Here is a 24,571-nt window from a genome sequence, read left to right as displayed (position 1 = left end):
TTTAAAAATTTTCCAAATGAATGCCATTAACTCTATGTTTTGTGTGACAAATAGCTATGATACAGAGCAGGCCAGAAGACCGTGTATACTTACAAAGAAAACTCTCCGGATTCCAGGTGCCAGTCTTTCTGTTTTTAGCTTCCAGACCAGGGGCAAAGGCGAGTTGAGAAGAAACACCAGAGGCTTCTGGTGAATATGCACTGATGAAATTGGAGTCAAGTGTAATGTGACCTACAGAGAAATAAAGAAATGCATGAGTTCTGCATTACAAGTTTCAAAACAAAAGAGGAATTCGAAACAATGAATCAGAGGTCACTTTTACATACATTATGGCTCCCAGCATTTAGACCTTCTGACCTGAGATTATGGACTCCTCTACTTCCCAAAAAAAAGTCGGTCAACAGAGTACAGATAACATAAAGAATGAAATAGTTAACATTTCTGCTCTATGCTTGCAAAGCACTGCTAAAGTGTTTAAGAAAACCTTGGCGAATGCTGATGAAAAATAGCTTACGCAAAAGGTCAAACCACTAAGCTGAGAGCTGGAGAACGAGGAGATAAAAAGAACAGCAAAGAAAACTCCAATTTCTGATGGTAGCCCACAAAGCTGGCTTAGAGTACAAAACCTCATCTATTTATGCTATTAGGGCATTAATCTAACCTGCAAAATAAATAAAACCAAACAAACACAAAACAGAAGAAAATGCTTGTTATCTTCATGGACAAAAAGTAGTACATGGTGAACGTGAGCCCAGGAAAGTGAGCATCAAAAATGTGAGGAAAGCTAAGAAGTGACTTTTTAAACATTACGTTTGTTTTTCTGGAAGCCTTTCCTGCCCAGTCCCACTCACTATCAGTGCTGCTGCCCTTAGAGAAAGGGTCCAATGCTGGGCAAAATTCAGCGCATGAAAGGAAACATTCTATCAGTTTTTAGTATATGACAACTTGTAAGTGAAATCACAGTATTGTTACAGTCGTTACATTGCATTACTCTTACACAGTGGAAAATACCAGTTTACTGTTAAAGTAAGCGCAGATTCATGTAACTAGACAGAAGCCAGAAACCAAGCTGAGTATTAGATGCCCATTGCTGCTTAAAACATTGTCAAAAAAAGAACTGAGATTTTACCATCAAGTGGTTTACCCTAAACATTTGTTCTGATGAAATAACATTTATTCTTTCCAGGACCAAGTGCACGCTGGGCAATGCTAACTGACTGCAGAAAGGCTAAGCAACTCCATTTCCCAAGTAAATGCAGCCACGTCTCCAAGCACTTGATTTCTCTCTACAGGTGGCCTATTTGTATCTAATGCATTTCCAGAAGAAAGCATGAAGTACCACAGATTACTTCTGTGCTCCAAGGACAGCATTTCTTTCCATTTTCAGCTTCGAAAGAATAAAACAGCTCCTTTTAGGAAACTGTAGGATGTTTGCACTCTGAATGGTAACAGAGGATGACACAGACCTCAGGTATCAAGCAGTTGTGATCTTAGTTATGAAAACTGCTTTGAAGTATCAGGCTATAAAGTGAAAATAATTCTGTTAGCTGAAGAAAAGAAAAAAGAAAAGAGAAAAGATAAAACTCTTTGTTTTTAAAAGTCTCCCATTTGGTTGCTCCATCTAGCAATGGAAAGAGCTGAAGGTGGAAAAAATTTAGAACTGCTATTAAATTTACTGCTATTAAAAAGCTTTCATTAATTCTTGTGTTTTTTCAGCTGTAATCATGACTAATTAGCAATAAGGCATTTAAACAATTAAACATAATTACCTTGTTCTGGGGTTATGTAATACAGTTTTCTTACAAAGCAATACAAATATTGTAATCTAAATTTACCAAAGCAGCCAAGATTTATCTTTTTCAGTCCTTATCTGGCAAACAAGTTCAAATTTTAGTCTGGTGTTTTTTTCAGTTCCAAATGGCACAAAGTACATCTGACTGTAAGCTCTACAAACTTGAAACTGCCAACAAAAAAGTCTCCTACACTAAATGCGGTGAATGTTGCGTTTCTCCAATCTTACTGTATGTATCCATAGCCACGTTTTCACAGCCAAATGATAATTGGCTTCTTCTTATCCCAAACTAAGCTGAGGCTAATGTAAATATTAATGAAGTGAGCTATAACATAAGTTTCTGTACTTAAATAACCAAGAATAGAAAAACATTAACAATCTCCTGACGTGGGCCAGTTGGGGCACACAGTTTAGGTTTGCATGCTGCTTGTGTTTCTATTAGAATGCTGATTTAATTAAAAAAAGATGCTCTTATAATCATTTTCAAAATTCTTGCTATTTAAAATCTCTTGTATTTATTAAGAACAAAGGATTATAAGAAACATAATACACTGAACACTTCATCTCAGAGACAGTTAGGCCAAATCCTTTGGGTAAGTAGAAAATGGAGAAGTATCTCTGCTTCAGCTGATGTCAGACAGGTTTATCTGAAGCCAACATCTACCAGACAAGACAGATGTTTTAGACTTCATGAAGATATCTGCCTGTTAGTTTGGTCACATGAGGGAGCGTAAAGAGAAAACACACCACTTTAGAAAGAAAATCAGACTCTTTGCAACTGGATCTACTATCAGATTTCCTAGTTGCTATTACAAGTATGTATATAACACATACATATATGATTATGTCCACCTATGAAAATATGGTATCTATGGAAATAAAGTTCTTCAGAAGTGGTGGCGTATCTGTGAATGCTTTTGTCTGGAATTGTTGCATAACTTCTGTCCCACAATGAATTTTTCCTACATTTCTGTATGAAAAGTGCAGGCTGATCCATAAGAAAAGCTATAAGACATTAATACAAACATTAATTTTTCATAAGCAAATCAAGTGTTCTTGTGAAAAAAAAAAGTCATTTCTGCTAGAGTGCCTCCACTGTCCATCTAGGAACCCGTATATCAGCTGACTTAAACATGATGCTCCCCTTCTCCCAGCCACATTTTCCTCCTTTCTCATCTTAGTTTGTGAGCTCTTCAGGGCACATTCTTTTTCAAATGTCTAGACAGTTCATAGCACCTTCTAAACACTGCATATATTAACAGAAAGGTACTGGATACTTCCAAACCACCAACAAAATGTTTCTAATTAATAGCAGAAGAGCTAACTAGAAGTTTTCCTTTCCTTCTGAGCATTTTCTCTGGCAGAACTCATACTATTAAATATTCATGTGAGGCATTGCCCAGAAACCCCATTGGAAATTAGCGTGTTCAGCTCCGTGCAGCTACATACGAAGACATGGTACAAAATGCTGAACCCATTAATAAACACAATGGTAAAATCCACTACTTTTCTGAACCTCCCACAGAGGCTTATTGTTATTCAAAATGATGGATCTATAGAGATATTCTCCATGCACTCTTGTGAGCTCACACAAACATAAAATGCACACATTTTGTGCTTTCCAGCAACATACTACCTCAGCATTTCAGATAGCTCTACAAGAGCAGTTTGGTCAAACAACACCAACAGCACCATTAAGTGTACTAAAGGACCCCGTCCCTTTAACAACCAGCTGCTACTGCTCCGTCCATGTTATTTTTAAAACATGTGAAGGGACAGCACATTAACCAAGCAGACAGCAGCATTATAACAGTACAGGGAAATAAGACACTGTGGTCCAACACATTGTCCCTTGCTGCTTGCAAAGGGCTCATTTGAGTACTGTGCTGGTGTGTAGCAGCACGGTCCCCATGCAGCGGGTGCAAGGCCAGACTTTACAGGCATGTGATCACCAGTGCACGTTTCAGCAAGGCTAAGGTGCAGGAGCTGTTTGCAGAGCAAAGCTGTTCTCCCAGGCTTAGGTCTGTTCTTCCCAGTTCCCTTTTGCATGCAAGTCACTCCTTCAAGTAAGTGACTAATTTGTGAAGAACACAAGTTGCTCATGGGTAAAAAAAATAATAATAAAAATTAAACTAAGGCTATTCTAAAAATGTGTACAACAAAACCTATCAATCTATTACAACGTGCATACAAACAAAGGATGCAACTATGACCAGGAAATGAGCCCCAGAGCAGCTCTGCCTTTCTTCTAGAATGAATCTTTCACTATAAACTATGAAAACTATTTTAAAAAACACTTCAAAAAGACACAGCGTTTCATAGGCACTGGGCCTATTGGACAGGAGCTGGCACTACTTAGCCAGCTCCGTTTGCATGGGCTCAAGCTCATCACTACCGTCTGTCGACAGTTTGCAAAGTTCCTTTAAGGTCTCCGCAGATGCATGTGATAGCAGCAAGGTTAGGGCGGCTGTGGCAGCTCTGTCTCCCTGGAGATCACAGTTTCATGGATGGCTGAGCATCACCACAGCAACCAACTACAAAAACAGTCTATGGGCTCCTGCCCCATTACTCTGCTAAAGCAATTTGTACTACGTGAAAAGCAAGGGCACAAAAGTTGAAAACTGATCAAAGTAAACACTGCTGCTAAAAAGTACCATTTTGTTTTGCTGACTTCAAGGTATCAAATCACAGACTGTGTTTTGTTCTAAAAGATGAAAGTCAAGTGCCAAGGATTTGCGAGGCTGAATTAACTATTCTAGCATGGAGTCCGTAAGATAAATCCATAGCTCGTTTTCCAAAACAACCATCGTGAATTCGTGCTAATAAACCAGGACAAAATATGCTGTGTTGGACTGAATTACGCTGCCTAGGCTAGGACAGCTGTTTCATGAGACAGAAGAGGAAAACAAATTTTAACTCACAAATCATGATCATGGAAACAGGTTTTCTGGCTTACTGGAGATGCACTGAAGATGGATTTATGACAACTTAATGCACAGCTGCAAAGATGAAGTTAATTGGTACTAAGCAGACAAGAAGAGAAAATGGATTTATTTTTTTTAATGTATCACTACCATTATAAGTGCTCTCAATCTTTCTAATATAATACTTATAGGACAAACTATTCTAAATTGAAAGAAAAGTTAATATGAAGAAGCTTATCTTTACAGTTCATTAGCAATACAGTGTATACTATCTACTATGTACGAGTATATATAGTACAAATATATTAGTGTATACCATCCACTATAAGATGTTTAGACATTCTACTGAAATTCTCTTGAAAAACTGTAGTGCTAATACATTTGCTGTAAAAGAGTGCAGTAAAGGATTAACCCACGAACCCACCTCAAATGGCGAGATCTGGTACTGTGCCATTTCTAAACAGTTTATCAATTGCTATGGGAAGGATCTCTAGGCCATTTTATTTTTTCATCTTCAAGTCAAAAGTAAAGAATAGCTGTACTCTTTACACAGGGACTAAGAGTTTGAATTGGAACACATATATTATCAATTTCTTGGTATTTTTGCTATGCTCCTATGCTGTTATAAATCTGATATCAAGCCAGCTATAGTAGATTGCAATGAACAGCTTTCAGAAGCCAACAGTTTCTGGAAGAGAGTTTGCAGATTTTTCCAGGAAAGACAAACTGTATTCATATGGAATTATCGCAGAAGGAAATTTTGCCATCGTCACAGCTTTTGCCAGAGAGACACTAAGATGTCAGAGACACTAAGATGTCTTCTCTGTCAGGCCAGAAGTAACGGGATGCTGCTGCTCAAGCAGCACTACCAAAGCAAGCACACAGCAACCCCATGCAACCACATGGTGAGCAACACAGCGATGCCAGGGTTGTTTATTTTATCCTAAAAGCATGGTTGTAAACGGATTGGCATTGCCTAAATCTTCTCATCCACATCCTACAGAGATAATCAGATCAAATGAACAGCGGTTTTAGTTCAGTTGTGAAAATCATGGGAAAGATTCACCCTGGCACAATTCCATTCAAGCTCATGGCATTAAGCCAGAGATGATGTGGTCCCACACATTACCTAGTAAAAAAAGCATACTACTGTGCAGCCTGCTGACCCTTGTGATCTACCACTCACACGGGAATACTGGGCTCCATCAAAGACAGGGGGCAAGAGAACAGAAAGTTTGACATGGACAACCCAAGTGATTTAGGGCCCACTGCACACTGTTACGAATTACCATCAGAATCCTTTGAACACAAGGTGTTTGAAAAAACATCACAGTAAGAAGAGTACATTAGAGCACAGTAGCATGCTATATGGCATCAACATACTGCTCAGCACCTGGCAAACATGTCATCTGTTCATAACTGATCTTGTATGGCACCAGTAACGTCATCTCCTCACAAGTACAAGGGTAAGTAACTGTTCTGGTAACTTCACCTGGGAACAAAGACTCTGAAAAGCCCATCCAGAAACACCAAAGGTCACACAGTGTCAGAAAGTTCTGAGACAGGAACATTACAAACAGTGCTTCTAAACAACATTGGGTCATTTCTGACCACAGCTCACTCACATAAATTATCTTCAGACAAAAATGTAGCCAGTTAATTTCCAACGTTCTAAAACTGTTATTTTAAGCAGGAGCTGCCAAATGCAATCACATCATATTGGATGTTAATCATTTATGCAAATATGTAACTAATCAAAAAATTAGGATGAAAGCTGTCTCGGGAACAAAGAATTTGGCAAACGGGCAGGACAGTCACTGAAGTTCTATTCACGTTAGCAAATGGTATTGCTCCAACAGAGCAGGAATAACCAAACAGAAAAAAGGAGTTAGTTTATATAAGGAAAGCTATTTCAGAATACAAAGGGTAATAAGTCATACTTGCACCAGTACAACTACTTCTGCAACAGTTTTAAAACTATAACCCAGTGTACCGATGGGCTTTTGGTAGGGATTGTACATACATGTTAACAGCCCTACCTGAACTTCCTTTACCTTTATTACATAAAATCCAGCTTTCCCCATGGGCATATATCTCAAAACAGTTTTTATGTCTTTCATATCTCTGGTATCGCATGGTTTAGAGAACCAGAGATCTCCTGAAAAATTAACATTTCAAAACCTTCTGGCTGCATCAAATGGAGCAGTCTCTGTGCAAACATCTCTGCTCTGTCAGCTAAATTTCATCTCCAGATGTGATCCCCATCTTCAGCACCTGCAGAGCGTGGGCTGCCTCTAGCCATCAGCCCTGCCGTGCAATGGAAAGCCCATGCTCAGCCTTGCGAGCGCCCATTCCTCCTTTGACCCAAACTAGATGCTCAGACTCCCAGAGATTAAGTGAAACCATTTGTGCCATCTGCCCTTCCACAAAGCCATCAGGCTTCCCAGCACTTGAGACCTAAAAACATGACAACTCGCTCAGCTTTGCATAAATCAGTAGATGTCAATACTGTTCACATGCTGTATAATGAATCCCAAGGGGAAATTCCTCCTTTTATACATCTCGTGGGAAAATTTCTTTTTGTCTTTATATATGGTTAAGGGCACAAGATCCATTCCTGCAAGTCTTGAGTACAGTATCTGCCTTACTGTTGTCCTAGTCACAAAATGGTATCACATCAGATTTGCAATTTTTATTTTTAACAGTTAAGATAGAAGATTCATGGGAAAAGGATACATTTCTCCAGACAATATTCTGCTCTGTACTTACATGTACACGCATGGCATAGCTAAGCTCTTCTTTGGTGAATCACCTGAGCTGCAAGGTAAGTCAGATGTCATACTCCTCTCCCCCTATCCCTAAGCTATACTTATGTTTTTGCATTAACACTGCCTAATGTCCTGAAAGAAAGCAGTAGGGGTGGAGGAACTACCATGTTTGAGATGTTATAAGCACAAAATGTAAAAGTAGTTCCTGTTCCAAGAGAAATGCTTCTTACATTGAAAAATATAAGATCACTATGTTTTCCTTAAAGGCATTTGAGGTACTCTGAGTAAATCTACACAGACTTTACAGGCAGACAGAAGTTTCTGCTGCCTGCATTTTTAGCAACTTAGATATGCACTAGCCACCCAACCAGAAACAACGTGGCCGCATTAATGTACCACAGCAGTACTGATGTACCTCACCTGTCCATGGGTCTCATTAGTCATAGATCAGCTCAAACTTATTTCTGCGTGTAAGAGGCTTTGCTCCTCAACGTTTTGCCAGACCACATATTGATCCAGATGAGTGGAAAACAGAAACATCATTCCACAGGTGTCTTTTAGAAAGGCACAGTCAAATAGAGAAGTGTAAAATATGGAGTTCATATTTTTATTGGACATATAAAACCAAATTCTTTCTTTCCAAGCCTGGGAAGAGAACAGCAGACAAATGCATGTGTCAAAAACTAAAAATGTAAGCAGTAGCACCAGATTCAGGCTTTGTTTACTCTACTGTCACTAACCTATCAGTCTGAGTAAAAGGTGCTGCAAGTGTGTCTGTAATACTTAATTTCTATTACATTTGTGAGTGAAAGCACAAAGAAAACTGCCTTCAGTAGATTCAACAACTGTAGCCAATACATTGCCTTTTCTATTCCCCTATCTTCAGGCAGGTCTTCATTCTTTCCATTTTTTTCCTCCTTTCAAACTTCAAAAAAAAAACCCATAACTTTTAGTCTGCACAAGCAAGACAGTATTTGGGGAATACTTCAGAGAATGAAATTACACCAAGTACTTGAAAAAAAAAGCCCTAAGGAACCAAATTTTCTCAGTTTAATCAGTTCTCTCTGTACATGTAAGACTGCTCAAATTTGTATACAGTTGCAGAATCAAAGAGGTGAACACCTGACAAAGCCCTCCAGAATTGGTGAGGCTGTCACGCAAGACATTTCACGCTCAGTGACACCGTTCTGAGCATTTCTCATCTGCACTGTCTTGCTCACTCTTGCTTGAAGAGAAATTTACTGAAGAAAACACTGTTGTGCTTTCCATCTAGCAGTGCAAAAATGGATTGCAGCTTCCTGTTTGCAGTGGTTTTCCATATAGCTCCAGTGAACTCTCAGAGTCTATTTTGTCCCATTCTAAGTATCCCTTGAAAGCCAAATAAGCAGTGGAGGCAACAATGCATGTTCTAATAGTCTGTTCTGAAAAAAAATAAATAAATAAGAAGCACATGTCCCCATACTTCTCTGCTAAATAACAACACAGCATTTCCCAAAGGGCCTTCAAATTCCACTTGAGCACTTACATGCTCTAATAGAATGTCACCATTGCCACGCTTAGCTTGTATTACACAAGCACCAATCATAAAAATGATTCCATCTTTTAAACTGCCAAAACAACTGCTAGAGGGACACTGTCAACTATAAATTACCTATAATTCCTTCATACTTTTTAAAGTAACCTAAATTTCATCTATTTATACCTCTTGGTGGTGCTATCTTCGCATCTTCTCCTTGAAATAAGTTTTACCACTGTGGAAGTGCTCTGTTTATGTTTCACATGGAAAATGAGAATCTCATGTAGAGAAACAAAAACTTGAGTGCATGAAAAGTGTTAGCAAAAGCACAGTCTATGTGCCTTTAAAAAAAAAAAAAAAAAAAAAGCTGATTAAAATGTTTTTTCCTCTTCTCACACCTTCCCACCACAGATTTTACTTTCTCAGCTGACCCAGGAAAGTAAACATGAAGCACTGCAAGCTGCACTCAATTTATGTTGGAAATTTTCCCTGCTGCTAGGAACAACTGGAGAACAACTCCATCAATTCCAACTTTAGTGTCAAACAGACACTCCAAAGAACAACTTAAACCCGGCTACTCACGGCAAGTGCTGCTTCAGCATCTCCCTCATACACACACACACACCCAAAGCCGGACTGGAGCCTGCCCATCAAGTTTATGATATAAAAGGACTTCTGGAAATGACATCAGTTCCATAACTATCTTTTATTGGTAAAGCAACTATAGACAAAGAAGTAATTAATAAATACTCCAAGCCACGTCAGATAGAAAGAGGTTCTAAGGAGGGAACTAGAGATCAAGAATTTGGATCACAGTTTATGATCAAAATCACAACACATGCATTTGCCTGAAAGAACACGTGTACGTGTGCACAATGTACTTATATGCGTATGAGAAGCAGAGAGGGAGGAAGACTGGTAAGCCCAGTAGTAACGGCTGGGGCAGCTGTCCACTTCTCTCTACAATCCTGTAACAGCAAAGCAGCATCTGTGGGCACACGCAGCAGAGGAAAACAAACGTCAGTATGACAGTCCAACTTCCAGCTTCTAATGGGCCATTTTAAAAACAGTCAGCAAAACCAAAAACTCCAAGCAATCAGGAAAGTCATTCTGATATTTTCCCTCTGAACCCTTTAGCCTCTTGAAGTAGGCCTTGGCTTTACTTCACACACCGTTCCTAAGAAGCTCTGTGAAACAAAATAGGTCTCATTTTCCATGCACGGAAAATAATCCCATTTCTTGAATCAGAAACCACCAAGGGTTTGCACAGCACTTTCCAAGTTGTGTGAAGTCACCGTTGTCTCTTTCAGAGTAGTCAGGCACAGGGCAGTGCTCCTGCAGGACAACAGCTCTGAACAAACAGCCTCTTCTGGCAGACACATGACTTCCTCTGGCAGTTTTGGTGGGCAGAGTGTGAGATGATTGCCAAACTCAGTGACCAGCAATTCCTGAGTTGGCTGAAAACAACCCACAGCAGCTGCAGGCCAGGGCAAACAAACAAACAAACAAACAAAAAAAAAAAAAAAAAAAAAGCCCCACATCAAAAAAGGCTGGATTTTATGCAAGCACAGATGCTTTAAAGTGCTAAAAAAATAAAAAATAAAAATAAATGGAGAAGAGGGTTGTGAGCCTTACTTGAATGAAGGCTGAGGTGATTTTTTAAAGATGTGGCAATGTCGTGTCCACTAATCAAGGCAATTAAGATATCCCATGCTGTAGTTTTCTCTTCAGGGTTTACCTTCTCACATTTGGAACAAGGTGCTTTACTTCCAAGTTACTATTCCTCTCATCTGAAGTCTCAACTCTGAATTCTCCATCCCCAGAGAAGCTGAACATCTTCCATCTCCTCCTTATCCCCAGACAGGCTGGGCAGCACCACTCCTCTCTCAGGCCATCTCACTGTAGGTAATTCATGCCACGCCTGCTTCAGAAACCCTGTGTACCTTTGCATTGCCTCTTGCAAGTTTGCTGTCATGGTTAGATACTCATTACTGTAGCCAAGCAAAGGTGTTCAGAAAGTGGGGAGGTAAACTCAGCAAAATACCCTTGCAATGCCAAGGTCTTTTGCAGAAACAAAGGCACAGTATTTAGCTTTTATCTATGAAAGTTTCTTTTAGAACACCAAGTATTTTTCTTCAAAACAAAGGCCTATGGCCTACCAGAGCCACCAAACATGCCCAAATGCAGCAGCATAAGCTTCCCACTGTACCACAGCTAATGAGTATAGGGCAGATGGAAGCAGTATGGCAAACCGAGCAACATGCCCTGTATTTCCCAGCCTGAATTTTGTACCACATACTCTGATCGGCTTACCAGAAACATCATGTTTGCATAGCCAAGTGACATGGCAGTGCACAGACACAGCATTAATGGGGGCAGTAAAAACTTTGGTCTAGTTTAATCTCACAGGAGTAAAACAACCTTTTTATATCTGTGCCTTTTGATTCCTTATTAGCTTCAGTAGTGCATAGATAATAATCCAATTCTTTCAATTTGGGAGAGGACAGATAAGAATTGAGTTAGGAAGAAGAGGTTGCCAGAAAGGTTTTAAGTCCATGCTGCCAAGTACTTCAAAAATTCAAATAAAACCAGCCCATCTTTTTGGTCAATTTCAGAGTATTTGGTCATGTTGATGCTGAGAGCTCAGCACTAAACAGCACAGAAGAAAAAGAAGCTCATTTTATTTTTACTGTGTCTCAGACACTAAGACTAAAACACCTCAAATTGACATTTGATTGTCACTATATCAAAACCTGTTTTTAAAAAATGCATTTTTAGAGGAAGAAATCAGCATAAACTGAAATAAAAGAAATGACTGAGTAACAAAAACTTCACTAACTACCACTGTCAAATAACAAACTTTGAATTCCCTTCCTATGTTGTTGCCAAGAATTCATGGCCTGACTGCAGCAGGTTTGCATGTCTAACCACACTCAAAGTGAACCCCCTTTATTAGAGCTCTTTCTCAAGGCTACCCCCAGATCTCTCTGTGCCTGAGCATGAAACAAATATTTCCACCAATATGGCCATGGCACCCTGTTGTGTAATTTGAGTAATCTAAGGAACCTTGCTCTGAAGATCATAAAAATAAAACCTAAAACCCAAAGGACAGAAAGAATAACAATCTATAAATTATGCAGGGAGAGAAATGAAAGTTAACAAGTACAATCAAGAGGAAGTGTGAAAAAGGAAACGAGGTGATTATCCAAGCATTTGAAATTAAGAGAATTGGCATGGAAGTTATATTGCCAAAAAAAAATCTGCCAAGCTGTTTCTGCAGAGACTTCTGATAGTGTCATACTGATGGCAATAGAATTCCACCAGGTTATAACATGTGCACACCTTTCTGCAAGATCACCACCTCGCAGAACAGATGAAGAAGCAAATGAATAACTCCTGCTGTAAAGTTGACAAAATACCAAAGGCACATTTATTCAGACCCCACACGCATTGTATCAAGTAACATAAGCATTGCTGTAAGCCACTAGCATACCTGAAAGTATTTAGAACCATTTAAACTTGGATACCCAGTTGTTCACTAATTTTAGGTACATACACTTTATGGACAAATGCTAATGCAGCAACTGGCATATGGAAATGCACAGCTCAAAAATATAGCTGTATTCCTACAGGTGTGTTGAGAAAAAACTGTTGAAATAAACTTCTGAAAGTGGTTTAAATAAATGCATGGGGAAATCTAACAAACACATAGAAATCTAAGCAAAACGATCCAGGATCTTCGAAGTTCTAAAATAAGAAATCCTTCCAACACAGAACTATCCTGAATTCAGGATGCACAGCATAAGTCAGGATGTAGAAATCTGTTATCAGGTGACCATTTCAGTGTCTCTTCCTGACCCCTTTTTTACAACTCTCCAAATTCTCAGAAAATGCAACAATGTTGGACTTCAACAATTTTGCACATTATTTCATGGCTTTAAGCAGGCCAGTTCAGGAACCTGAAGGTACTTCCCTATATTATAATAATTATCCCACTCCATAGGAACTAACATGCATTTTAGTAGCAGGTTTGCTCACAAAGGAAAAAAACAAATTATTATGAATTTGTTGTCAAACAACACTGAGAAGAAAGACTGGAATTATTACAGCCTCAGAAGCATTAATCACAATTATAAAAATAAAGACGATTCCTTGCTTTTCCTGCCTTCATTTCAAATAACACATGTTAAACATCTGTATCAGGCATAACATCTTAAAGCTATTGAGGATGAGGATGTCAAGAAAACAATAGTGAATCTGTTGCCAGGAATTCTGATTCCGTGTAGTCACATGTATTCAAATCCTAAGTACCCACATGAGAATAATTTTACATTCCCCTGCTCCACCTTTAACTATTTCAGTTGTGACTGCATGCCTGAAGCAGATCAGGGAAACTTAACAGGCACTGAATAAAATAATGTCAGTTGATATTCTTAAAAGAATAAAAAGAATCTCACATTAATTTAAGACTTGATAACATACTTGTTTAAGAAGAGACTTTAATCTTAAAATAAAAGCTTTTCTATACAGGTTTTTCTGGTGCAAATCACTAGGAACACTACAATTCTTTCTCAGAATGAATAGCCTCACAAGAAAACAAGCTCTTCTGAAAACTAGGAAATTTGAGCAGTAAAGACACCAAAAGCCACAGAGAAAGTTCCTGTAAGTGTTTGGCAGTTCTGGCTTTCAGCTGAGCCCCAGATCAGTAGAGAAATGCACACATGCTCTCACTTCCCCAGCAATATTTGATCAAATAAAATAAACAAAGAAGGCTTGCATTTTTCATGCCAAACTCAATAAAAACACTTGTGGCTATTACACGCACCCGTATTCTATTTCCTATGATAAAGCACAGCCAATATGAAGTGCCATAAAAGACAGTTCTATGAAATGTTTCAGAAACACTGACACTTTTGGGGTTCTTTCTTGAAGAAAATGTCTTGACAGTCTCAACAAACAAGAAGTCCTATCAACCAAGATTAACAACATAAAATACAAATAAATTCCTTGGAGATCAGAGACACGATCACAGAGTTTCATGGTATGACCTTATATCTGTGAGATGTCAGTCTTAACCTGAAAGTGCTAAGTTATCAATCTAGATTTGCAGATTTCAGAATACATAATCCCACACACTTCTGGTCTAGCTTTATTTTTTCTGATGCCAGGGAATTAAAAAGCAGCCAAACCTTACTAATCATTAAAAAAAGAAGCCTTCACATATTACAGAGGAACACGCTCCTCTACCATGCCCTCCCCCTACATCAGCCACCCTTCCTAAGTTTAAGTTTGTGAATGTTTGTCATCTGTCTATTGTACACAAGTGCCAAGCAAGTTAAATTAATTAAACATATATGTTGCACATTCAAAAGAACCAGGATAACTTCGCAAGTATGTTATCCAAAGAATTTGCTATTGGAAATTTACACTCCTTCCAGGATGTAAGAGAGGTGTAATTTAGCAGCATCTAGCACACGGCAGGTTCAAAACAAAACCCAGTCTCCCCTTCTCCCCTAAAGCAAGCCCTCACTTAAGAGATTTTCAGACCTTGCATTCCATGTTACCAGAGTTTCAGCCAACGATTGAATGAATGAGTGATTTATTTTAAATAATTTTGATGCTGCAGATTCTACCTAGTGTACTATCCAAAAAATACTATTTTTACACTGTAGATAATATACTCCAGTATATGACATACCTCTACCTTTGCTATCAGTATTTACAGGCAACAGGAAAAACCTCAGTTATTAAATCAAATTAATTTAACTTGAGGTGATGGGAAATTCTACTTCAAGGCAAAAGGGCACTCGGATTTTATTTGTACAATAATAGAGAAGATATTTGCTTTTTGTTTTCAGACTTTGGTCCTACAAGTAAAATGTGATCTTTCTAAGTCGCGTACACTCCCTTGCTCTACACTGTCACCAGCAAGCCCTGCTGTAGCTTCCCATTCATTTTCAGTGCAGTGATTTCTGAGGGCTGCAACTGGAAAATAGGTGGGAGGAGGTGCCTAAGGACTACAAATTGTGAAATATATTCTATGCCCATCACATTAGCGTACCACAGAAGTATACAGAAAAAACCGTTTGGGCCAACTGCTTTCATAACATAAGTATGTTAGAACAGGCACACGCTGTATCCTTTTGCTAGACAACAACTAATTTTATAGAAAGCCAAATATTTAAATCTTCTATCATGCTGTCAAGACAATTAGTACTAGCACAGCCTGCAGCCTCATGTGTATGTGACTCCAGTTCACACTGTGCGTGCACAACTGTAGAAAATGCACTGCTATGCAATTCATGCTAAGAGCATCAAAACATGGTAACATTTAGTTTCATGCAAATCTAAGCCTTGCAGTTGATTCATTCCAGCCCCTTGGAGACGTGAACTCCAGCTTTAGCCTATCTCACCTCACATTCAGGCACCCTTTGGCCACTAAGAATTTACAATTAATATTACATCAGGTTCCTACAGCGAGGGCACTCTTCTACATATTCTTAACAGAACTTGTGATTACCTTGTGAGGCCCACCTGTCAGAGTAAATCTGTCTAAAACTTGCCAATAGATTTAAAAGCTCTTGGGTGACAAGAGAGGCACTAATAAACGCATAGCAGGACTACATAAGGCTTTTAGTCTCCATTAGAAACTACACTGCACAGGTTTCAACTTCAAACAGTTTTTCATGCGTAAAAAGCTGCCTGTAAAAAAGGTAGGTATAGTCATTCACAACAACCCAGTGCCTTACAAATTTTAAGATAACAACAATAGAATCTCTGCTCCCCATTTTCAGAAAAAAAAAATATTTTTCTAGTCATTCTATGACAGTTGAACTGAAGTCAATCTGACATTTTTGATTAAGGGCAATCATTGAGATGCCTACTGAATAAAACAATAAATACCTTCTTTTTAATCGTACACTAGACCTTTCAGGCAGTGTAAATACCGAAAACGTATACAACAGCTGAAGTTCCACATATGCTTATGCTGAACATCGAGTTGAATACAGTACAAACCCAACAAGGCTGCTATTGAAGTCAGGGAAAAACTGATTATGGCCAAGAGCATCTGCCTGAATTGAACACACTTTAAAAGATTCCACTTACAAGTTCTTTCAGCACAGATATATACTCTCTTTTGCTAAGCTTCCATATGATGGAACATCATCTTTGTTCTTTCATCACTAATTCTACTAACTGTGCTCACACATGCTGCTCTCACGGGAAACAGTGCTCAGGATTTGTGTGTGTAATAACTGTAGGAACATGAACTAAGAAACTCAGCTGTTGTGGCATGCAATGTTTTCTTTTCACTTCAGCACTTGGTTTTGATAGTAAACAACAGTACTGCAGAAGTTAACATCAAAAATTTTCTTCTCCTGCTGCTGCTGCTTCCAGTGCAGCTTAAGTTCTTGCCAGTCCCTCCAAGTGCAGTGTATATAAATAAGTAATTGGACTGTACTTAAGAACTATCATAGTCAGCAACACTTGCTATCTGCTCAACATTCCCCACTCAGTGAAGCACTAAGGATGTATTACAGGGCTAAAAGAATCTGAACTTTAGTATTTGTTTATAGTGGTCATGGCAAGGATCCAAAGGTATTCATGTTAATTTACAACACATTTAGGTAAATGATCTGGCTTTGAAGACAGCCAATTCTGTAAATGCCTCTTGTAGATCCCAATCTGTTTCTTATTTCCTTTGCCCACCCCACCAACTTTTTAAACTGTACTTCGTGGTTGTGAAAGGTGATGGAGAGAATGACTGGGTATGGAAGTAGTTTACTCCTATGACATGCAAAGCATATGTGGACAATACCAATGCAAACTGCACATTCTTCTTTGTACAGTCTGGATGTTCACAATTCTGAAAATAAACTTAGAACAATCCCATTTGCAGACACATTTTTAGTCATGGATCTGGAAGAAAAGCAGTTACTCCTTTACCTCTCTTTCATGATGGTCAAGACCTTCATCGGGATTTCTGAGATTGAGGACATGCACCTCTTGTGGTAGGCCTGTTGTGCCTCGGCTTGCACAGCCAGATAAGACTGTGAAACTCTCCAACAGGGCATGGACTGGGTGTGAACTGTTAACAGGAGATAGCACACACTCACTCCTTGGCACAGGACCTGCAGGGGAAGAGATAGATGCAGATCATTTAGAGAAAAAAAGCAATTCGTAGATCCCATCTGTCAAATAATAAAGTCCCTTTTGGTCACAAAACCAATGGGAACACAAACAGAGGCATCATGTTCATTATCCGCATTATGAACAAATTTTAATTTAGCATATTCTCCTGAGTATGTTAAATTGTTAATTTATTTCTCTCTCTGAAAGTCTAAATTTAAAATACATTTTTTTAAAATTTAAGATAGTGTTGTCATTATCAGAAAGAAAATTAAGGGAGGGGAAAAAAAAAAAAAAAAAAGAAGGATGACAAAAATACCCTGAAGGAAAAAAAGAGCAGTTAGGGAGGTTAGGAGGAATTGCTTAGTCTTAGATATGAATTGCTTATGTCAAACATTGTTATCTCCAAACACTGCAAAATGCAACTGTGTATATATAACAATGAAAAGTTAATCTCTAGTATAATGTAATTCCAGCAGGAAGGATTTGGGCAAGTTGCATTTGTTGCTTTTGAAGCACTGCTGATTTATGGGGAACATCGTTCAAATACATTGGACAAAACAGATGTTTATGACATGATAAAATGAAATGTTTGTTTACCGAGTCTATTTTGTCTGACAGCAATTATCTACACTGATAACAGATATCTAGTCCAAAACAGTTACGCCCTTTTAAATAATCACCAGAGCATGATGCAGTGCCGTACTCTCATATAGTACGTGAGACAGTGTGATGTGATACAAGATAGAGCAAAAGCTGAAACATATGAAGTTTACATTTGAACTATATCTCAGGAAACTAAAGCAAGACAAATATTTATGAAAAGCAGCCTTGCTTTTCCAAAATGGCTCAAACCCACCCCTGACAGTAACAGATACAGTATGTTTTGGATTCAGGATGTCACAGGAGAACGCCAATTGACTTAACCCCTAATTTGCACTAGAGTCAGTTAGATAAGAATTAGACAAACTAGTCAGTTCAAAAGCTGCACCATACAAAGGAGAACCACAAAGCAGAACCCTAATTTCTCTAATCGTATGCCAGCCAAAGTAGTATGTTTAAAAATATATATATTATTATTAATAGTAATAAAAAGTTCACAGTGAAAGAAAATGCTTAAATGATCAAATAGCAAAGGTCTTTCTGTTTTTGTGAAATCTACATCCAGCAATCTAGCTAGCAAAAGAGATCATTTGACCTCGGTAAAACGTTTAGTTATATTAGGACTGACCTACACTTCACTGGTTAAAAAGACAGTTCACTCAAGATACAGTTAGCAACTGGCCATTTAGAGCCAAAGCCCATCTTAAAACAGACATTTTGTAGAAAAAACCAAGGCCACTGAGAACGGTGATGCTTCCGCAGCGCCTTGGGTTATGCATGCCTTGTCCTGCAGAAGGGGCTGCTCCTGAGACCCACTGGTGCATGCTACGTATCCTGCCAGCTCCCAAAGAACAGGAGCAGTTGTTAAAGGCAGTGCTGCAGGCATAAATTACACATGCCTGTGCTTGGGATGCAGAAGATAAACAAACTTCCTGCTTTCAGTGTGAGGAGCTTGGTATTAGCACTGACTGGCTGCATGGGGGACTGCAGGTTTGTCCTTTTATTCCTTTTTAAGAATATGCGTGTAAGATGAGAGCAGTTCAAGCAATGATACTCAGTTTAAAAAAAATAAAAATAAAAAAAAATTAAGACTATTGCCCTTTATAACAGTTGAAGAAACATTTGGAATTTGCAATAGAAGTATTACCAGCAGCAAGGGCTCATTTTCCTGATGTACGAGTGCAGATCAATTAGCACAGCCACTGATGTGCAAGTCCTGCAGCAGCAGAACAAGTTATTACACAATCTGCACATAAAAAGGATTTCTAAATATGTGCATTTCTTGGGCTAGGGAACAAACTGAGAGCCAAGGAGCAGTTGTGTGTTGAATTGCTTTTCTTGCAAACCGGAGTGGAGCTGACATTTGTAAAGATGCCTCTACCATAACAGAGAAAAAAAAAAAGTCAGGGAAAGAGAAAATTTACACAAATATAAACATACAACAAAAAAGAAATAGCAGCATGGGGGAGAGGTTCCAGAAAAGTATGGGGCAAGATAGCAGCCTCTATGTAAAGGACAGAGAGATCAGAAAGTCTGGCACAGGAATAAAAAGTTGTAAGTCTTGGAACAGGATGGAAATGGAGCTGCTGACAAAAAACATACACTTTTCTTAGCAAAGGTTCGGGAAAAAGAGCTAATACCTCCCTCCTGGCACTTGATCCCCTCCTGACTACCTGTTTCCATGCAGTACACATACCAACCCTCCCCTCCAGCTGGTTTTTATTTGATATACATTTGCCACACTAGAGGAAGTTATGTGGACTTTTCCCCATCTCTGTAAGGCTCATCTGCATGGAGATGACAGCGACCAGTAAGTTCAGGTGTGAATTTACACAGCCCTGAGCTTTCTGTAATGTCCTCGCCGCCCTGCACCCCTAAGCACACGCTATGCAAGTGCTCTGCATGGCAGGCTGCGCTCCTTGCAAAATGGAAACGCTCACAGAGGGAGTAGCAGTTCACATCCTGGATAACCACGTGCAGCAGGGCTTATCTACACAATGACAGGCAGACAGAGGCATGCCCACACTGCCTGCTAGCCATCCAAGCTGGAGGTGGGCCAGAAATCCTGCAGAACGCATGTAACCCCGCTGGCAGCACACCCGAGCGGCATACCAGGCCTCGCAGGGCTGGCTGCCCTAGGTCCCAGCCACACGAGTGTGGCCCCTTGACTCCCGCACACGAGTTGGCTCTGGGCCTGCCAGCACAGGGCAGGCTTCAATGCGTGGCAGACAAGCCGCATGTCCCTCACTGTGAACTACCCAACATCACTGCAACAATGCGGCCATCCTATCCCCAGGCCCCAAAATGACCTCCTACCTTTCTTGCACTTTCTCCTCCCTTCCCTTTGCATCCTTGAGCAGCTACACTCCCAGTGCTGCCACTACGTGCATACGTCAACGTTTTCTTTTTGATTCTCTCTGACTTCTGTCAGCTCTGTACACCTTTCCCTTAAATCACAGCTCTTCTGAGCAGCTCTGTGTAAGAAACCAACATTTCTGGGAAGGAAATGGGGCAAAAGGGAGTTATTTCTTCTGACAGAGTTGCTTTCAGTCCATTTTAGTTAGTGACTTTCAGAGACTGCCCTGAAAGTTGATCAGAATGGCTAATGAAGGCTAGCTCCACCGTATTCCAACCGCATACACTGTCAGATTACCCAAATACAGGAATCTATGGTGGGGTAAGTAACAGAGGCTTACACTAGATGTTGCATTTCTGCCAAGTTTTGCATAGGTGTTTGTGTAGCAATTTCCCAGGTCCACGCTCTTCCTAGGAGCTTCCTAAGAGCTCAAGACTCAGGAATTTTCTCATAAATGTGCTGGCAATACCTCTGTATCACAAAGTCCACCAACACTCAGTGTGTTACATGCTGTGAGCCAGTTCCTTCTGTCACCTTCCCTCCATTTATGCTTTATTTTAGTCTCTTTACATTACCCGTGTCCCAGTGCTGCCTGAGCTACTCACTCACCACTCAATAACAACGTTTCTTTCCAGCACTATCTACTGTACCTGCAGGTCTTGTCTTGTGCCCCTCCAAGGCACTGTCACTAGCACAAGCTCTCTTTTCTCCAAATTACCTGCTGTCTCTCTTGGCTTCTCTCAGACTCCTCCCGCTAATCTTCCATCCATCTTCCTGCCACACCACCTTCCTCTGGCTAAAAAGCTACTTCCAGGTAGTTTAAATACTATGAAGTGTGTATTTACAACTCTGAGGAAAAAAAACAAAACAAAACAAAAAACCAGCCCTTTCTATGACACCACTAATCTGTTTGTTTTTATGATCTCTGCAATACCTGCTTGTGTCTGAAAGCCAACACAAAACCACATTTCTCCAGTCTGTGTGGCTACAAGCCTTTAGGATTCACTCCTTATTCTACTGAGAATATAAATGTGTAATGTACAGTCACTGTTTGGCTTTTGTTTCACTATTATTGGTTTGGACTGTGTATTCATTCAATGAATGTATTCAGTTAGCAAATCCTGGTTCTTATAACAATTATATATTAATTGTTTAATGCCTGCAAAATCTTTTGAAGAAGGAAAGCGGGTTAGGTACTTTTATAAGAACTAAGTACTGCAAACTTGCTTTACAATGGCAAATGTTAGTGAATTTAGAATTTTAGAGAACTGATCGGTGCTTAATTATTTTCCATTTCCAATTAATAAGAAGACCCTTAAGAAAACCTTAATGCAGATCCAACCTTGTTTGATATGAATATCTGGAATGTATTCAATACAATTTCAGCATTCTTGTTTCCCATATCATCCATGTAACTAATGAGTAACATGTGTTCTAAGAAAGTAGCAGAAAAGGGAATGAATATGACATAGGGGAGTACACAGTAAGTAGCAAAGTGGGATGATGCAACCTAAGACTATCTCCGAATTATGATGGATTTTATTTGAATAATAAATGCTAATGCACTTTCTGTTGTATTTCCATGGAGATTTCTATATTGTTGTCAGCTGAAAAGTGTGATCAGCTCCTGAAAATTACATGAATCTCTGCAGTGGCACATTAGCATGGTTCTCATATGTCATACAAGAGGACGCAAGACACACCAATGGGATATAACACTCTTCAGTAGAATGATAGATTTAACCTAATTAATTTTTGAATGTGGCAATGACACTCATGTAGTCATTATAAATAAAGACAAAAAATCCAAATCCAGACTTGAGAAACACTAGGGATTTCTGTGCTGTCAGGTACAAAGCAACATAAATTACTGCAGATCCTGCTAGAATTCATCACTTTAACATTGAAAAGCAAGCCCTAGAGGAGGCTAGCTATCAGAGCAGTGATTTCAGCATGCCCTAATGCCAGACTTCCACAGAAGCTCTTTTGGAGAAGGTTAATTTAAGGGCATTTCTTATATTAACTAGTCACAGTGACAACTGGGACAAGAAGGAAAGAAAGAGACAGAATCCTCAAACCTAGTTTTGAGTGACAGCAAAGTTCTGAAAAACAAGAAGAGTAAAAGTCATTTGCTCTGGAACTGAAAAGCTTAAAATTCATTGCAGAGCACCTAAGCAAGCTTAGTAATAACTTCTTCCTAAAACCTTTACCACTCATTTCTGAAAGATACAGCCGCACAGATGAGCCACTATTCTATATGAAGTAATGTTAACACCTATACATCCTTTTTCTCATAAAGGATTCTTTGCTGAGGTAGCATTGATACAAAAAATACACAAGGATTGAGGCAAACAAGAATCTACAAGTATAACTTGAACCTCCCACATGCAACCTCACGTCTTCTCTTGGGAGTCCAAGATCATTGTGTTTCCACACCGTTAATACATGTTAAGGGCTGAGGAACTACTAGAAAAACTCATAATTCACCCCAAAACCTTCCAGTAGAGCTAGGAGAATACACTGAAAAACAATTAATTGCTAGCAAGTTTAATAGAATCACAACACAAATACCAACAAGAGTCCCATCTCAACAAGTGAGATCTCTGAGGATCTACAGAATTGCTGGTCATGGAAGTGGCCCTGTTTACCACTATCTCATTTGCTAAATATCTAACAAAGCCTTGACATTCAGTTGCCCAAAGAGTTGAGAGAGGGACAGATGGACAGAGGGACAGAGGGAGAGGCTTTGTACTGAGAACGCAAAGACAGTATAGCTGTTGTACACAAGGCTTGATAAGCCTCCCTTCACATTCGTGGTTTTCAGGCAGTTTTTTTCACTGCCATATCTAGTGTTGGCTTCTTGTCAGGAAAAAGAAAAAAGGCATTTTTGATGTTTTGATGGTGGAACTAGTTTTGACTGAATTACTACAATGGCAAATGGGAAAGGTTTAAAATTACAAGGGAAAGGTTCACGGACAAATTGTGGCCATTTTTGAGAGAAAAAAAATCAAAAGAAAGAAGAACTGTAAATGGGTTAGTTGAGGGTCTCAAAAACCTCAGGCTCCACATGTATCTATTTAAATTAGGGAGCTATAAAACTTGAACTGAGAAGAAAAGTATATCCCTAAGAAACATTCAATACAGATGGCAACATTTGGTTGTAGATGGAGTTTAAAAAGTACAAACAATATTAAAAACATGTGCAAAAACAGAGGGTCCCCATTCCAAAGCTCAAAGCCTGCTAATCTTCAGTAATTCCATTTCATGCACTCTTGCTCTTTCCCTCTTCCTCCAAAGGAAAAGAAAACTATCTTCTGGAAGATAACATTCCAACTTAACTCTGACTTCTAATGCACAAGCTACATGAAATCAGGACTTTGCTCTGTGTGTTCTTAATCCACAATTGTTGCTCTAGAATTAATTCCCATTTTATTATCACTAGTTCTGTTCTAGATACATTCCACATATGGTCCCAACATTTCAATATACCAACATACTAAATTACTCTATCTGCAATGTATTTTGATCCTTTTTTTTCATGCAGTTTTTCTAGACATTTCTGTAATGCACAACAAAATCTATCTAGCATTTTCTGTCTGCCCATTCTGAGTCACTCAGATGTACAGATGACAGGTCCCATACCATTTTGGGGTTGCAGTTATGTTTGGTATACACTCCAGCAGCTGATTTTTCTTCTTTTATGCCTCGCTGGAGAACGTAATGGAAAAATCTCCATTCCTGTTGCTCCTAGGCACTGGTAAAAGCATGAGGCTCACTTTCCTGTTGCAGCAGAGGTGACCAAGCCTCACTTGTTACATGCATGGATCTCACATTTTTCCCCTGATGTAAAATTTCAAACTATGTCTTGTAAGCAATAAATAATTCCTTCCACTTTCAAACATAAACACCTAACAGCATTTTGTCCTTATAAGGATGTAAAATTAATGCACTTGGATTAATTAATGCAATTGGAGAAGGTAATTACCTAATCAAACTCAGCTTCTGCAGCAATGTACTGCTGCTACTTAAGAAAGTAGAATTGTACCTAAATACTTAAAGTATCCATTTTATGAAAAATGTCAATGACATTCAAATTTATAAAGCAAAACTCATTTTGATAACTGCACAAGCCAGGCAAGGCTAGTTGATGCCAATACGTCAGTATCTTGTTTACTAAGTAAAACTCCAGTGTCTAAATAAGACACATATTAAGCTAATTAAATAGGAAATACAAAGATTGAAAAGTCTATTTGGTTTAACATCTGCTGAGCACAATTTTAAGACATTCCAGCGCATGAGACATAATCTTAGAAAACAAACATCTGTACATAAAAAACAAAGAAGTCTTTCAAAGCAGATGTACTGCAACACATAAAGTATCACTTTATCAAAGAGTTGCATTTCATGTAACTTCTGCTGCAATTATTCCTGACCAAAAGTACTGTCAGAGCCCCAACTTCTCTTGAGATTTGCAACAAAACA

General features: G+C 39.0%; 1 protein-coding gene across 3 annotated transcripts in view; it reads right to left on the bottom strand.

Moving 5' to 3' along the window:
• Nucleotides 1-24,571, bottom strand: part of TGFBR3 (transforming growth factor beta receptor 3) — a 109,901-nt gene that overhangs the window by 48,948 nt on the left and 36,382 nt on the right. For all 3 annotated transcript variants that reach the window (NM_204339.2, XM_040704478.2, XM_040704479.2), the window contains 2 exons: nt 16,948-17,132; nt 94-231 (listed from right to left, as the gene is read on the bottom strand). In NM_204339.2, coding sequence (NP_989670.1) covers nt 94-231; nt 16,948-17,132 — 323 coding nt within the window. The remainder of the gene's footprint in view (nt 1-93; nt 232-16,947; nt 17,133-24,571) is intronic.

Source organism: Gallus gallus, chromosome 8 (genome assembly GCF_016699485.2).
Source record: "Gallus gallus isolate bGalGal1 chromosome 8, bGalGal1.mat.broiler.GRCg7b, whole genome shotgun sequence".
Classification (NCBI taxonomy): domain Eukaryota; kingdom Metazoa; phylum Chordata; class Aves; order Galliformes; family Phasianidae; genus Gallus; species Gallus gallus.
Note: the sequence above shows the minus strand (reverse complement) of the source record. Positions and strands in the feature narration are given on the sequence as shown.